The sequence below is a fragment of the Pipra filicauda genome, unplaced genomic scaffold, assembly GCF_003945595.2.
Source record: "Pipra filicauda isolate LSUMZ 115617 unplaced genomic scaffold, ASM394559v2 scaffold24_size8852520_pilon, whole genome shotgun sequence".
Classification (NCBI taxonomy): domain Eukaryota; kingdom Metazoa; phylum Chordata; class Aves; order Passeriformes; family Pipridae; genus Pipra; species Pipra filicauda.
The window spans coordinates 3,692,879-3,708,259 of NW_024104365.1; the positions used below are offsets into that span (position 1 = coordinate 3,692,879).

The 15,381-nt window shown below is 36.6% G+C and overlaps 1 protein-coding gene across 3 annotated transcripts in view; it reads right to left on the minus strand.

Moving 5' to 3' along the window:
• The window catches only part of DZIP1 (DAZ interacting zinc finger protein 1), a 42,006-nt gene that overhangs the window by 14,905 nt on the left and 11,720 nt on the right, over positions 1–15,381 (minus strand). For all 3 annotated transcript variants that reach the window (XM_039381995.1, XM_039381993.1, XM_039381994.1), the window contains 6 exons: positions 11,746–11,907; positions 10,949–11,086; positions 9,816–9,878; positions 8,361–8,501; positions 6,694–6,742; positions 5,357–5,416 (listed from right to left, as the gene is read on the minus strand). In XM_039381995.1, coding sequence (XP_039237929.1) covers positions 5,357–5,416; positions 6,694–6,742; positions 8,361–8,501; positions 9,816–9,878; positions 10,949–11,086; positions 11,746–11,907 — 613 coding nt within the window. The remainder of the gene's footprint in view (positions 1–5,356; positions 5,417–6,693; positions 6,743–8,360; positions 8,502–9,815; positions 9,879–10,948; positions 11,087–11,745; positions 11,908–15,381) is intronic.

A 15,381-nucleotide genomic window follows, 5' to 3' on the forward strand; every position in this document is an offset into this window, starting at 1 on the left:
TGGACCTACCAGTCAGTAAGACAGTTGCTGTGTAATCAGATTTAATCTGTAATTGTTTTACCTTTACTTTACTCAAATGAAATCTGCTTAAAGGGGCTGACTCATCTCCACACGAGGCCTTGCCAAGTAACTTAATGTACCAGGAAAAGCCCAGTGCCCGGAACTCAGACCTGAAAAGAGTCTGCTGATCTGGCATAAAGGTACACACTTTTCTTTCTCAGTGTATCAGAAAAAAAAGAAATTAAAAATCAGTAAAAGAACAGTTACAAGAACAAACCCAAAATACATTACTGTTACGTGTATTGTTGTTCATTGCATGATAACAGAGGAGATCAAAGGCTAAGACACGAGGGAGTGCAATGTCTGAAAACATCAACTTCCCTGACATAAGCAGGCCTTTTCTTTCTGTTTACTAAGATATTTATTAAACATCATGTTGGAATCAAATGTGAGAAAAAGCATCTTGGTTCACCGTTACTCTGGTTTATAGACAGGTGTGGAGATGACCACCCTAAGGAGCCCTCTCCTTATTTTACTAGAGATGTGCTTCTTCTAGCCATCTGATCAGACCTGTCAGCTCTTAGTGCACATCCTTGAAATCAGCAGCATCCAAATATTACCAAGCTTATTTTTAGGAATCACAAGTCTGACTACCCAACTAGACTTCAAATCTGTACAAAGCTGTTTTTGCAAACTTCAAACTGAAACACTGCTGATGCAGACTACAGTCCCAAATACTCTGAATTATTGTAACCTCCTCTAGTTCATCTGACTTTTTTGCCCAACATCTCACCAAGCCCCAATCCAATGTTAGCCCTAACCAAGTAATCACTACAGCTTCTGATTTAAGCAGAGCCTGTTGCCTTCCTATCAATTATCAGCCCTAAACCTAGTTCACCTGACCCTACCATTTACTCTACATCAACAACCTCAATGTCAGACCTCACTGGCCAGGATCTAACTCCTGGCTTTCATCCAAGCCTGTGTTGAACCTAGACTGCTTAACTTCCTTTTGGACTCACACCTAGAAATAAATTACTTTCTCCTAGTCCCTTCTCAATTCCTCACTCCAGCTGAACACTCAAACTGTCCTTGCCTTACTGGAAGTGGATCCCAGGAGGCTGAAGCCAGGCAGGAGGCATGTTACCTGGTTTGGACTACAGAGCTACTGGTAGAACTGGGGATTACATCAGTCTTGTAGTTCAAATGCAACCTTATTTATACTTTGTTCACTGACACAATTTGAATCCTGTCTCTCATCTCCAGCCCTTTCTTGGCTATAAAATAAATTTCAACTTTATACTTAAAACCTATTCTGTCAGGCTCTGCCACTGCTATCTGGCTTAATTGATCCTTCTTAACTTGACCATGTCTGTCTAAGACTAATGCTAACCCTAACCCAAGCTCAGTGGCAAAAACTTGGTTCAGCAACAACCAGATATCTCTAAGTGATAAAACTCCTTTGCAGATCCTGACATAAATAAACTTATTCTGCTGGGATCGACCACCTTAACTGCAAACCTAATTCATCTGGTCCTCCTCAACAGTCCCACACCTGACCCTAACCAAAGACCATTACTGCTAAACCCTATACCTGGCTCAGTGGCAAACTCTAAACACATCCTCTCTGTATGTCATCAGCCAGACTCAGTCCCAAATCAAACCCTACCTTTATCCTCAGAAGAACAATTCCTGTCAGCCTCTGGCTTGAACCTAACTCAAAGCCAGCTTCCAACACCATTCTTAGTGCCGGCTGGCCACACTCATCTCACTGGCCTGAAGCCACACTGGCCTTAAGGCCAGCAGCCTTAAGATGAACTCCACAATGATGTGTCTGTCATCCCACATCTCCCAGACTATCTATTCTGCCAGCATATGTGTGGAGACATAGATGAGATGTATCAAAACAATAGGATGCCTTAATTTCTTCAGTGGCTAACTGCACTACTGAAAAATTGTGTGCCCAACGTACCTTGAAAAATAATTAAATAGCTGTTTTAAAGAATATTTGAAGATGATTTCTATGCATGTGGAATAGGAAAATATATTTAACAATAATGAAGAATTCAGGTTGTGTATATTTCATGCATATCATACATTATGTGTCTGTTCTTGTCTATTTGTTTAAAAAAAAAACAATATTCTGGCACTACTATTGGAAAAGCAGTCTTCTGGCCAACACTTAAAGGAGAAATCCCGTCTATTTATGCTGACAAATGAAATGCTGAAGAACTTTTAGTCTCAACAGCAGTATTACAATTATCTATGGTGTAGTGTCATCTACAGTAAGCACTTTGCACTTGCAATATGAAATCCCTGGATATAATGTAAAATTTGTTACAAATTACTTCTCTTTTTAAAGATGTAAGGAATGTAAGCCGTGGCTATACTCACTGTATACTCCTTTAATTTATACTCAAATCTCACATCCAAAGAGCCGCCAGACTTAATCTGTGAGACCTGTAATTTGGACCGTCATTTTTAATTAGTGCACTTCATGTATTTTTCTCCTAACTAATCAATGGGAAACCATATACTGCATAAAAGCAGCATAAATATTAATTTTAAATCAATATTCTGAAATACAATAAATTTCTTACACTTACCTGAGGCCTCTAAGTTAGAAGCCTAGTCATCTCAGACTCCTTCTACAGACATCGAAGAGACACAGGCAACTTCAAAGAGCAATTCAGATACTAGTTCAGCTGAACCAAACTCTGAAGGTGCTCCTTTTCTCTGTTTACTGTCTAGGAAGAGTAAGTACTTTGACTAAATTTTCCTCAGATGCTTCAGCTATGTCCCTGGTGATAGCTAGGCCTTGGTCCACACCATGTTTGAAGACTAAGACATAGGTTTTAGTGGACAATCTCATTAGTAGCTTTGCTTTTTTAACTACTGTCTTCAATTCCACCTAATATTGACCTAACAAAGATTAAATGTTGAACAAGTACCAACATTTCAAGAGTAATATAGGAGCCAAAGCCTAATTTAAAAATATTATTTTAAAAAATTAATCATTATTAATCTGTTGACTTTTTGTGAGACCGAAGTAATCTTTGAAAATAAGACCTAAGTTACATTTGCACAAAACCTACAACTAGCTCAGAAATGGACAGAAGAATGGTCTGCCAGGATGGCATTCAAGGCACTCTACTAGCTCTCACAAGAAATCAGGAACGTTAACACAAAAACACCAGGCTAGCACAGCTATTCTACTACTTTACACCTAAGATATCTCATCTGGGTATCTTTTCATACCACAGATTGAAGATGTGCAGAACAAATATTAGCATGCAAAAAGCTTTGGAGCAGCTTTGATAAGTGTACTGAAGTTCATCACAGAGCCTTTTCCAGAATTTATTTTCTTTCAAACAGAAAAAAAAAGAGGGAAGATATTCCATATGAAGGCAATTGTTTGGTAGGAAAAGTACAGCTCTTGTGATTTCCAAGATGACCTGTGCTAAAGAAATTTATCTATAGAAGTTGCCAGGAAATGGTTTCATTTTCATGAGAGCATGAAATGCAGCAATCTTAATTCAGTATGTAAGTCAATCTCAACTCCTTGAGGTGCCCTGAAAATTTTGGGAAAGACACTATAACTTCTGCTAACCTTTACATCCAGAAATTAGGTAAGGCAAGTTTAAGGAAAATCCAGAAGGGGAGAAAAGGGACAGAGAGAGAAACCTGCAGAGATAAATAAAATAATAATCAGCAAAGGAATCTGAAAGGAACACCTTCTTTGAGGTTTCATAATAAACTGATATTGAATCTTTTGCATATCAATGGCAGGAACAGCATTTTCTGTCTTGAGAAGTTTCACAAGATGTCACAAACTTCATATTTGGAGCAGCAAGAAATCATGAAAGATTTGAATAAGCTGATTTAAATTGTCAGAGTACAGAAAATATTAATGTTCACAGGACTGTTTTCATCCTCAGTACAAATGAAAGTAAATGCACTAAGAAAGTAATGCTCGATAAGCTTGGTGGGTAAGTTCTCAGCAGTAACCATCTTCATAAAACTTGTTTCTTAAGTTCAGGGCAATAACTAAGCTACTTGCTGTGAGATCTCTTAAAGAGAATCAGCACTACTATGTTGGTGCAATGAGGCTGGTTTGAATGACAAAGAATTAGATTGTTTAAAATGCTTTTACTAATTCTCTATACTTAATATATCATTACTTTTCTCCACACAACATTTCATCCATATAGTTTAACTTAAAAAGCTTCAAGCAATGAACTACTAACCTTGCATAGCTTAAAAAGGAATCTCTGTATTATTCAAATAATGTTACCATTATAATTATTAGCAATAATATAATCTATTTTCCTTTGCTTAGTAATTCTTGTCACAACAAGTATTTTGAAATCACCACTACATCAGTTTTTCATTCCTCATCAAGTTATTGAAAGCTTGATGTATACTGCCCCTTCTCCCCATATGCCTTTTCAGAACTTTTTGTTTTTGTCGAAAACGAAAAATTCTCTACATTTTTCATAGACAAATTTCATTTAGTCTCCCTTTGACATTGGTTTTAAAACTAAGAAAAATAATAAGAAAAACCTGTTATTTAATTATAATTCAAATTAATGAACTGTTTTTAAACATTTTATTTGCCCAAGATTCTTCATTACTTTTCTACTTAAAATGAAAATAAAGAATTAACTGATTGCAGAATATTGGTATACTAACAATACTCTCCATTTCTTTGCATGCTGATTAAAAAAAGAAAACTATTTTCACAAAGTACAAAACAATGTAAAAGTAAATCCCTTCTCCCCCTTCTAAATGATACTACAGTGTCACAAGTATAACAAGCATGACAAAATACATAAATAATGACCTACATGTAAGCACAGATATACTCTGGAAGAACTTGGACAGGATAACTGTCTGTTTTGGTTATTTCTTCTGTATTTTTACTCCTTGCCATTTGAAATTACATGGAAAACACAGTATTTCAAGACTTCTAAACAAACGTCTCCACATTTCCCTATGCAAATTCCAGTAGATGCATATACCTATCCAGTATATGTATATATCAGATAAGCATATTTTCCATAAGAAAACATATATTTTTTGGCAGTAAGTTTCATATACCTTAATATGCTTCAATATTACATGCATGCTAGGAAATATTCTCAAATTATTTTCATTTGTTTTTCATTTATTCTTTTCAATAGTGCATCCTTTTAATTACTTCATAGGAATTCTCAACACGGACATACTGCAAAGCAATTCAAATTATTTTCTTTCAATATAACTACCGTTAGAGCTATGATTTGACAAGCAACACACCTGAGAAGAGAGTGTTAGATTTGAAAGTACTGGATCTGGACCTATCAAAAAAACTTACCATGCATGTTAACTGGTAGACTTGGTTTAGGTTCTTCAAGACGCTCTACAGTAGTGTTCACTAAAATAGTATAATAGTAAAAAATAATGGGTTTCTATTATTGGAAACAGTAACAGACAAATATAGATTCTTAAATGTAGCAATATTCAATCATATTTATAAATTAGATAATTTTTGGCTTTAATGGGGAAAAAAAAAACCTAAATAATTTACAAGTAAAAACCAGTCCTTCACAACATTTAAGTACATCTCTATATATGCTTAACATTTTTAACACTTCTAGAATCAGGAAAAGAAACTAGTAACTAAATCATCACTGAACTAGAACGTGATCATCTCTTTGGTCACATCCATATGCTGTCTTTGCATCACAGGGAAGAAGCCTTGGCCCAAACCTACTTAGTCAAGACAAGCCTGACTGAGGCTTGTATTTCCCAGAGAGGATCTGTGGAATCCACACTTCACATCAGTAAATGCAAACTCTACCTATATCATGTACAGAGTGTAGCCTTGTAGTGAATGATCACTTCAATCCTACATTCTTCAGATCAGCTTTGGGCCTAGGAGCAAATTCACTTGTGTGCCATGGATTTATACTCATCTGTTCTTCAGCGTGGCTGAATACAACCAGGTCCAGAGGAAAAGCCACACGGCCATACCATTACTATGCTCTCCTCAAACTAAAACTACTCCCTGCTGTGTGACTCAGTTCAAGTCAATGCCTTGCTAATACAGCAAGACGGTTTCCAAACTGGGATTAGAATTAATTCAGCTGCCATTATCTATTGCAATAAACTTACTTAAGTCACTGCAACTGCAGCAGCAACTATACAGCTGTTTGTGGTGCAGGACAACATCCTAAAACACTATTATCAGGTTTAGCTATTTGTAGTGGACTTCAGATGTTAAACCATTGCACAGACAAAAATATCAGCTCTTAACATTCTTGGAACATCTGTGTCTTAACTGACAAGTTATTCAGTTTTGTCTAGTCTTTCAGTATTTTCCCTTTTCTGAGTTCTGCAACCTAAGGACAGTCAAGCATGGAAAAAAAACACAATTAAAATTACACTTCATAATGCAAAGTCGAAAGTTTTTACACAATAAAAATAAAGTTGCCCTACTTTACATTTCTTCACTACTCAAGCGATCAACTTTGTACATCAGAAGCCCTTATAGCTAGAAAACATGATCTTTGTAAGTCATGGCATGGAAACAGGTAGGTACCCTGTAAAACAGTGTTGATGTCTCTATTTTTTAATGAATTGTGACATTTGTTTCAGCCAAGTTGCAAAAATCAGAAACAAACTTTGTTTTTTCTTACAGTATGTACTTACCATCGTATGTTTTAATGCTTGGACCTGACCTTGTGGACAATTCTTTTATCTAAAAGAGAAAACACAGATACACAAATAGCTATAAATGTCAAGGATCAACACCTAGAATGAACATGTAGGATAAAATACCTAGTTTGAGTACTATTCCATAACAGAAATTATTGGTTATGATTCGGGGAGAGAAATACTACTTCCGTGGAACTCTCTTCTACTGCCCAACATGTATTTCACTTGTGCTTAATGAATGGAGTGTTTAATTACACATTGATTTTAAATGCATGAACAGTTCTCCTTTCTGCTCTACAGTTTTGTCTATTTGACACCCCAAGACAAGCACTGAACTGAGAGCACAGGGGAAACATGCTGGCTGTAATTCCATCTACGGAATTCAGTAAACTTGTGAATCCTGCATCATTAAAACAATAATCTGCACTCCAATTCCCCAAACAGAAGCAAAACCCAAACCATACACACACATAGTCAATATCAGCTAGAGCTGGCACAAGATACTGGACCCCGGTCCTCTTCTCTTTATCAATTTGGTTATAGCCAGTAGTGCCTCAATTCATTGCACATTCAGTTTGGATTCTACAAAAGCATTAGCTAATTCTCAAGCCCATCCAGTTTCCAGGAATTAAAATGTAGGCTTTCACAGCTTTACTTCACAAACACTGAACCTGGACCCCTCTCAACCCATTATACATTTGTGGTCATACTGCTATCTTTTAAAAAGTCACTTTACTTCAAGAAATTCATCCAGGATTAAGTCCTCTGTTGCTCCAGGTATCAAATTTGTTAAGGTGGAGATGTAAAAGCTTTATTTGTTTTTCCATCCCTTAAGCACTTACATATAGGTTTAACATTAAACTCAAGAAAAAGGTGTAAAATCAGATGTTGATCTGTAAAGAATGCACCATCTAACAGAAGAATAGGTTGTAAAGGCCACATAATCATGCCAAAGTCTACACTCCAGACCATCCAGATCTTCACCCATCAATCACCCCAAAAAATCTATAGTTATGTTTCAACAAGAGCTTATTTGAAGAAAAAATAATTCATTTCCAAACATAAAATCATAGACTATCTCAGGCTGGATGGGACCCATAAGGAACAAGTCCAATTCCCTGCTCCTTCCAGGACTACCTAAAACTTAGACAATATGCCTAATAGCATCACCCAGATGCTCCTTGAACTCTGATAGGCTTAGTGCTGTGATCACTTCCTTGGGGAGCCTGTTACAGTGACCAATGACCCTACTGGTGAAGAACCTTTTCCTAAGGGCCAGTCTGAACTTCCCTGGACGCAGCTTCATTCCACTTCCTCATATCCTATCACCAGTCACCAGAGAGAACAGCACCTGCCTCTCCACTGCCCCCCTTGAGGAAACTGTACTGTGATGAGGTCACCTCTCAGCCTTCTCTATTTGGTTTATTAAACGTGTTTTAACTCCTGGTTTACATTCCTGTGTCCCTTTTCCAGATCTATTCTTATTTATCAACAATACACTTCCAAAATTTATCAACATAATTTCCAAAACACTACAGCAGAACTATTACAAACTGTGAATATTAAATATGCAACCAGAGACACATCAAAGACCAAACGATAGTAAAATGTTTCTCTGTATCCTGAGCTCTCTGAAAAATAGAGTGCTTCACAAAACAGACCTGCTTCTTCTGAGTAATAACCAGATCATTCTGCTGCTGAAGCCTCTGCTCCAATTCTTCTATCTTCCTCTTGTAAAAGGTGTTATTTTTATTCAGGTCTTCTCTCGCTGATGATTTAAGTGTCTCAATCTGTGACAGTAGCTAGAAAGCAATCAGAACAAAAGTGAGTTCCTCTTAATATTACAGAAAATATTTTAATGCTATGAAGTAGTGTCTCAATCTGTGACAGTAGCTAGAAAGCAATCAGAACAAAAGTGAGTTCCTCTTAATATTACAGAAAATATTTTAATGCTATGAAGTTTAAACAAGAAAGTGTCATGCTTAGATATTTTTAACATTTTTTTCAGCAAAAACTTAATGTCTCCTGTGACTTCAACTGGGACTTGCACGTATTACAAAAGAGTTGTCTGGATCACTTTTTATTTACACAAGGAAGACTATCTAAATCTCAATACAAAGAAAAGGACATACAAACACATAGCTGAGATTGCTTCAAAGTAAGATTGCAGGAAAAAGCACACAATTCTATAAAAATGTTTTAGTTGTAAATCGTGTCAAATAGTGATATTTTAAGGAGCTGAGATGTGAATGGGCATAATAAACCTAATATATTAACTCTGAATGTGAAAGAACGGAATCAGTATGTAGGTGCACCATCCCAAAAGTAATACTTACATTACTTCTCCCTTATTCTATTCTTGCATTGTATGTGGGTGTATCATTAACTACATCCTTTTTGGGGAATGTTCCATGGTTCCTCCCCACTGTTTTCTTGCCAGAGGAGGAGAAGCATTGGCCAGACTACTATGATCTGCTCAGTTCTTATATGGTCACGTAGATGAAAGGAAAATGAAAGGAAGAGAAGCAAGAGAAATAAAGCAGCAAAGAGATTAAAAATAAATGCAGACATTAAAAAAAATCTGAGGAATAAAGGCTTGTATAGTCAAATATATAAACCGAAGCAAAATAAAATGCCATGGTGTTTTTTCCTGGAAAAGCTGAACAGATTCTGTGTTAGAAAGCTCCAACAGAAAAAGCATTAGAGAAGTGACAGAAACAAGAAAAAAAAGACTGAGACATATGCCATAGGTCTGTGGTAGCAGCAGGTACAGGGTGGATGAAAGCTACGTGTTGGCAAGTCATATGCCAACTATCCTGCCTATCCACTTAACACTGAAAACACTGTATAATACAGCGCTCACAGCTGTAAGCTCTTCAAAAGAGAGATACAGTTTCAGATTTCTGTCAGATTCCAAAATGATAAATTCCATTTCAACCCTGGCCTTAACTGAAAGATCAAGATCCTACCATAACAGAAACACAGAGATAATAAATACCCTCTTATGAACTCTTGATATCTAACAGATGTACTATAGTATATCAAGAACTACTGAAAGGGTAAGAAAATAAGAAAAATATCTCCTTTTAGTGTAAGTGGTTTGCTGTGTCTCTTACCAGGGATTTTTCTGTCTCGTGGTCATGATGAAGGGCTTGCATTCTAGACGTCCACTTTCTTTCCTGCACAGAGGAAATCAATATTAATTCCTATTAAGAACATATTAACATTTTGCTTGATGTATGCAGCTTTATTTCTTGTTAATAACACATTACCATTTAGTTCAATATATGCAGCTTTTCTCCTAAATAAAGCATAAATACCAAAAAAATTATTACTGATGATCTGAAATTTGAGTAGTCTAGTATTTAAGGCCTGGAACAGTCATCAGCAGGTTTTATACATCTGAGTGTGGTTTTCTTACCAAGAACTTTAAAAACTATGTATTTTCTGATTGATTTTTATATGCAGTCACCGTGAGTGAGAAACACACAAGCATTTTGATACAACTCTGTGTATTAAGAGTATTAAGAGTTAAGTGTATTAACAGTAAGAGGGGGACTTCCCCCCCCAAATAATGTCATTTCAAGCACTCTAACAACGTATTTTGTGTAACTGTGGTGGTTTGAAACACAGTAACAATAATATATGAGTTTTAGAGTGAAACAAATCTTCTCTGAGGAAAAAAAAAAAAAAGTAAAACTAAGTTTTCCACATCTTTGAGCAGAAGTGATTAAACTTACGGATGATACCAGCTGTACTCAAAGACCTTCACATCCCAGAAGCCATGAGATATAAAATGCATGTGTCAAAAAAAACCCCAAAAACAAAAAACCCCTAGGTTGACAAATCCTGTCAGAAAGTTTCTTAACTTTTTTTCCATCTTGGGAAATGGAATATTCCTATTTTTCAGTAAGAGGCCTCACAGACCAGCAGATATAAATGCTTTATTAAAGCCTTCTGGAACTGAAGTGCAACCATACTTGGCAAAGCTAGATATAGATAATCATAAAGAATAAGAGAATATCAATAAATAAATAAATAACAATTACTTTATTTATAAAGGATAAGGAAAATAAATCCTTGATTGACATTATAATATTAAATAGTATTACATCTTTAGAACCAGCTATTTTTGCCACTGAGAAGAATGAAAATTTTACTTATGGATTTCAAATCCTACTCAACAGATGTACAAAAAATAAAAAGAACACAAGTAGTCTGTCAAAAGCACATTAAGTTACAATGTTACCTGTTCATCCAGAAGTTTAACCACTTTGTGATGATCCTGGGGACTCTGAGGTTTCTCCTCTGCAAAATCATGGCTGTCTTTCAGAGTTCCTAAATTGGATTTTTGTTGCATATTGGACTTTTGTAATTCTAACAGTTGCTAAAAGGAGGGCGGAAGAATACAAAATTTACTTTAAACAGAGATTGCATCGGATACTTTTCCCATTTCTCATGAGTTCAGCATTTACCAAATTTCATGTAATTATTAATATCTACATCTCAGATAAATATGACTTGTAAAAGTACACTGGATCCAAGAGCTACAAAATATAAGCTGCTCTGGTAATGCCCTGTGTATTTGTTTTCTGACTCACCCATACTTTCATGATTCTCTTTCTAGTGAGCATTTCCTAAGCATATATTGAAAACACATGAATTCTACTGTTGGGACTATAATGCAGAGGTTAGTCTCCTCTATGCCAATTATAAGAACCTTAACATAAAGATACCTAACAGACAGCAATCATAACAATATCTACTAATCTATAAAGAGGCAGTCAAAGGTTGAGGAGTAAAGAAAAACTGCCTTAGTTGCTGAAGGCATCATTCACTTGTCATAACTAAGCTATTAAAAAAAAAAAAGAACTGAAATTACGTTAATAAAGTACCAGTATACAAAGATACAATTATGGCTATCAATCAATCATTATTTTAGAGTTTTGTAGAAGAACTTTACAATGACCACATCGCATTTCAAATCTGTGAAGTTCACTGCCATCTATTGTAAGGTTAAAATGTCAAAAAATTTAAATCGCTTACATTTTCTAAGGTTGAATTTTTTGAATATAGCTCCTTAAGCTCTTTCATAAACATCTCTTTCATTTTTTCTATTTCATGAGCCAATCTCTCTCTTTCCTCCTCTTTCCATTTATGAAATGACTGTAGAATTTCTTCTTCTTTTGATTTTTGCTGTTCACATTCCTGAAATTTTTTTAAAAACATTATTTGTTATTTTTCCTCACATGCAACATGAATTCAAGCACCCAAACTACGTGTGGGAAGCAGTCACTTTCGATGGCCAATACTGTGACATCAAAAAACATAAAAAACCCCAGTTTCTGAAGAATTCTAAGGTTGCAAACTATGCGTTTTGCTAGCAAAACAAGTATGCTTCAAGAAAGTTTTGGTAGTTTATTTTCCACTGAATAATACACAAATGGCCTTACTTGGTCATATCAAAGATCCACCTTGTTCAGCATCCTGTTTCTCACAGAGGCCTTAAGTGCATAGATAGGAAAGGTTAATATTGGGGCAAGCAAACATGTACGATCTCCTTCATAGTCTCCGAGCTGCCAACTGTTTTCAGCTCAGAGGACTTATTCAGCCTGATACAGTTTTGTAAACTTCAATAACTTAGTAACCTTCAATACATTTCTCTCATAAACTTTCGCAGTCCTCCCTTGTGGCTGTATCAGCTTTTAGCAACTGCAACATCTTTTGCCAATGAGCTCCACAAGCTGCATGAAGAGCCAAGTACTTTTCATGTTGTTGTTTGAATCTGGCTTCTGCTAGGTTCATTTGATTAAGTCCTGAACTGGAAAACAGAGTGAATGATGGACTGTTATTCACCCCATGTAACTCATGACACAGAGGTATCAGTATCTCACCCTCCATCTTCATCAAGCTGCTGTCTCTTTTTCAGACTGACAACTCTCAGCATGCTCAGTCATTTTAATTACTGAATGATCTTCTTCGTAGCCCATCTCCATAACTTCTATAGTTCTATCCTATCCTTTTTTGAGATGAAGGGACTAGACTCGCACACTGTATTTTAGGCTGTGGCTTGCACAGTGATTTTCCAGAATAATTGGTAATATTTGATTTTCTTTGTTGGCTGCTACTAACTGCTGGGCTAACATTTCCACAGGACTGTGTATCACAACCCATCATTTTGTAGATGAAGTTAGAATTATTTTTTTCCCAAGCACATTGACCCCACTTTATCTGTCAAATTACTTCAACATTCCATTTATCTAGTGACACATTTTTATATAGTTCTCAACTTGTTTAAAGTCCTGCATTTCACTGCCCAGGATATACACAGTTTTTAGGAAACACCTACATCTCTCCATCACAGTATTCACTCTGAATTTGTTCTCCAACTATAATATGCAATCACTGAATGGGATCTTCTGTATCCTTTCACCTCAAAGGAGTAGAAGGAACCAAAAATAAGAAGCATGGCAATTTTTATACAAATTCCCCTCCAGTACTAGTTGTCCTAAAGAAACCCACATGAGAAAGACTTTCTGCTCTTTTAATCAAAAGACAGTAACATGACACCTGAATTGACAGTGGATGTCAGTCATGGCAGACAAACTGTAACCAGTCACACCTCACATTTCTATCTTCCCTGACATCCTAGAAAAACAGAGAAGTTTTGAAAGCTTCTTGTTGTGTAACAGTGCAGACTGTAGCTTCAGGACATTTCACGTAGTCCTTTTGCAGTTAGGAGTCTCGGCTAAGACAACTGACTTCGAAACGGGCCCCTAAGGCACCAAAAAATCTACAATGCACTGTTATGAATACTCCAAGTTCCCTCTCATAAACAAAACAATGCTTCAGGGGCAGTAGAAATATGTTATGGATGTACTTCTCAAAAGTTAGGCACAGAATGAATGAGTAGAGTACCTTGCCCATGTCCACATAGGGCCATGGCCCATTAATCTAACAGTACTTGTGCTCGGAAGTGACATTCTACCAGCTTTTGATTTGTTCCTTCAGTACTTTTGAAAATGGAAAAAAACCACTCAAAAAAGGAAGCTGAACAGTCCCAAGAAAGGGGGAACAGGAGAACTGAAGAAAGAAGAATCTGAAGCTATGTTCAGGCAAAGAAACACTGCATGTTTTACAGAAGATCAGGGTTTCCTATGAAAACAAGGAAGAAAACAATCATCAATCATAGAATACTAGGTTGAAAGGGACCTCAAGGATTATCCGGTCCAGCCTTTTTTGGCAACAACACAGTCTAGACAAGATGGCTCAGCACCCTGTGCAGCTGAAACTTGAAAAGTGTTTAATGTTGGGAAATCCAGCACTTCTCTGGGGAGATTATTCCAATGGCTGATTGTTCTCACTGGGAAAAAATTGCACTCATGTCAAATCAGAATCTCCACAGGAGTAACTTGTACCCATTACCACTCATCTTTCCATGGGACTCCTTGAAATAGGAGTCTCCATCTCCCTTGTAGCCATTGTTCAAATACTGGAAAGTGGTAATAACATCTCCGTTAAACCTTCCTTTCTGAAGGCTAAACACATCCAGTTCTTTCAGCCTTTCTCCACACGACCAGCTTTCCAGTCCTCTGATCACCTCTGTGGCCATTCTCTGCATCTTTCCAGTCTGTCCACATCTTTTTTTGTATAGCGGGGACCAAAACCGAACATAGGTTTCATAATGTAATGACAGCCCTGTTTTGTTTATTCCGTTTTAATTCAGAATCATAGAATGGTTTGGGTTGAAAGCGACCTTAAAGATCATTTAGTTCCAACCCTCACTGGGCAGGGACACCTTTCACAAGACCAGGTTGCTCAAGACCCCATCCAACCTGGCCTTGGAACATTTCCAGGGACGTCGCATCTACAACTTTTCTAGGCAGTGTGTTCCACTGTCTCACCACCCTCATAGTAAAGAATTTCTTCCTAATATCTAATCTAAACCTACTCCCAGTTTAAAGACATTTCCCCTTGTCCTATCACTACACATCCTGACGAAAAGTCCCTTTCCAGCTTTCCTGTACAGACCTCCTTTAGGTACTGGAAGGCTGCTTTAAGGTCTCTCCTATTCTCCAGGATAAACAACCCCAAGTCTCTCAGCCTGCCTTCATATGAGAGGTGCTCCAGCCCTCTGATTGTTTCTTTCAAAATGTAATGGTTGGTTTCATGCTTGAAGGTCCTCAAATTCCATTAGAAAAGCTATTCAGAAATTTTGAGGTTCTCACAGGTTATGCTAACAACCACAAAACACTGTTTTTGAACATGATAGAGGGTAAACTGAAATGCAAAGATGAGCATTTAACTCAATCATGAGATGTATCTTGTCTCTTATGATAAGAACTTTCTTCTCAAACTGAAGCACAAAGCCCCTTTCTCAAATAAATTTCACTGTTAGCTATTTCTATAGCAAATTATCTGATTGTGTTTACTTAAAGAGAAATGAAAACTGTGAAATGATCTGAAATTATCAAGCTTTAAAAGAATCTTTAAGTTACCTGTTTATTTTTTTCTCTTTAGGAGCCAGTAAGCATACCCACAAGATTCAGTACCATCCAAAACAAAGTGTTGTACGTGACAACAAACAGCCAATTACTGCTTTCAAATCATTGTTTTATTCACAATAGCAAGACTACTATAGCTAAGAAAGCTAAGACTACTTTCTGCTTTTGCTTTCTGGTC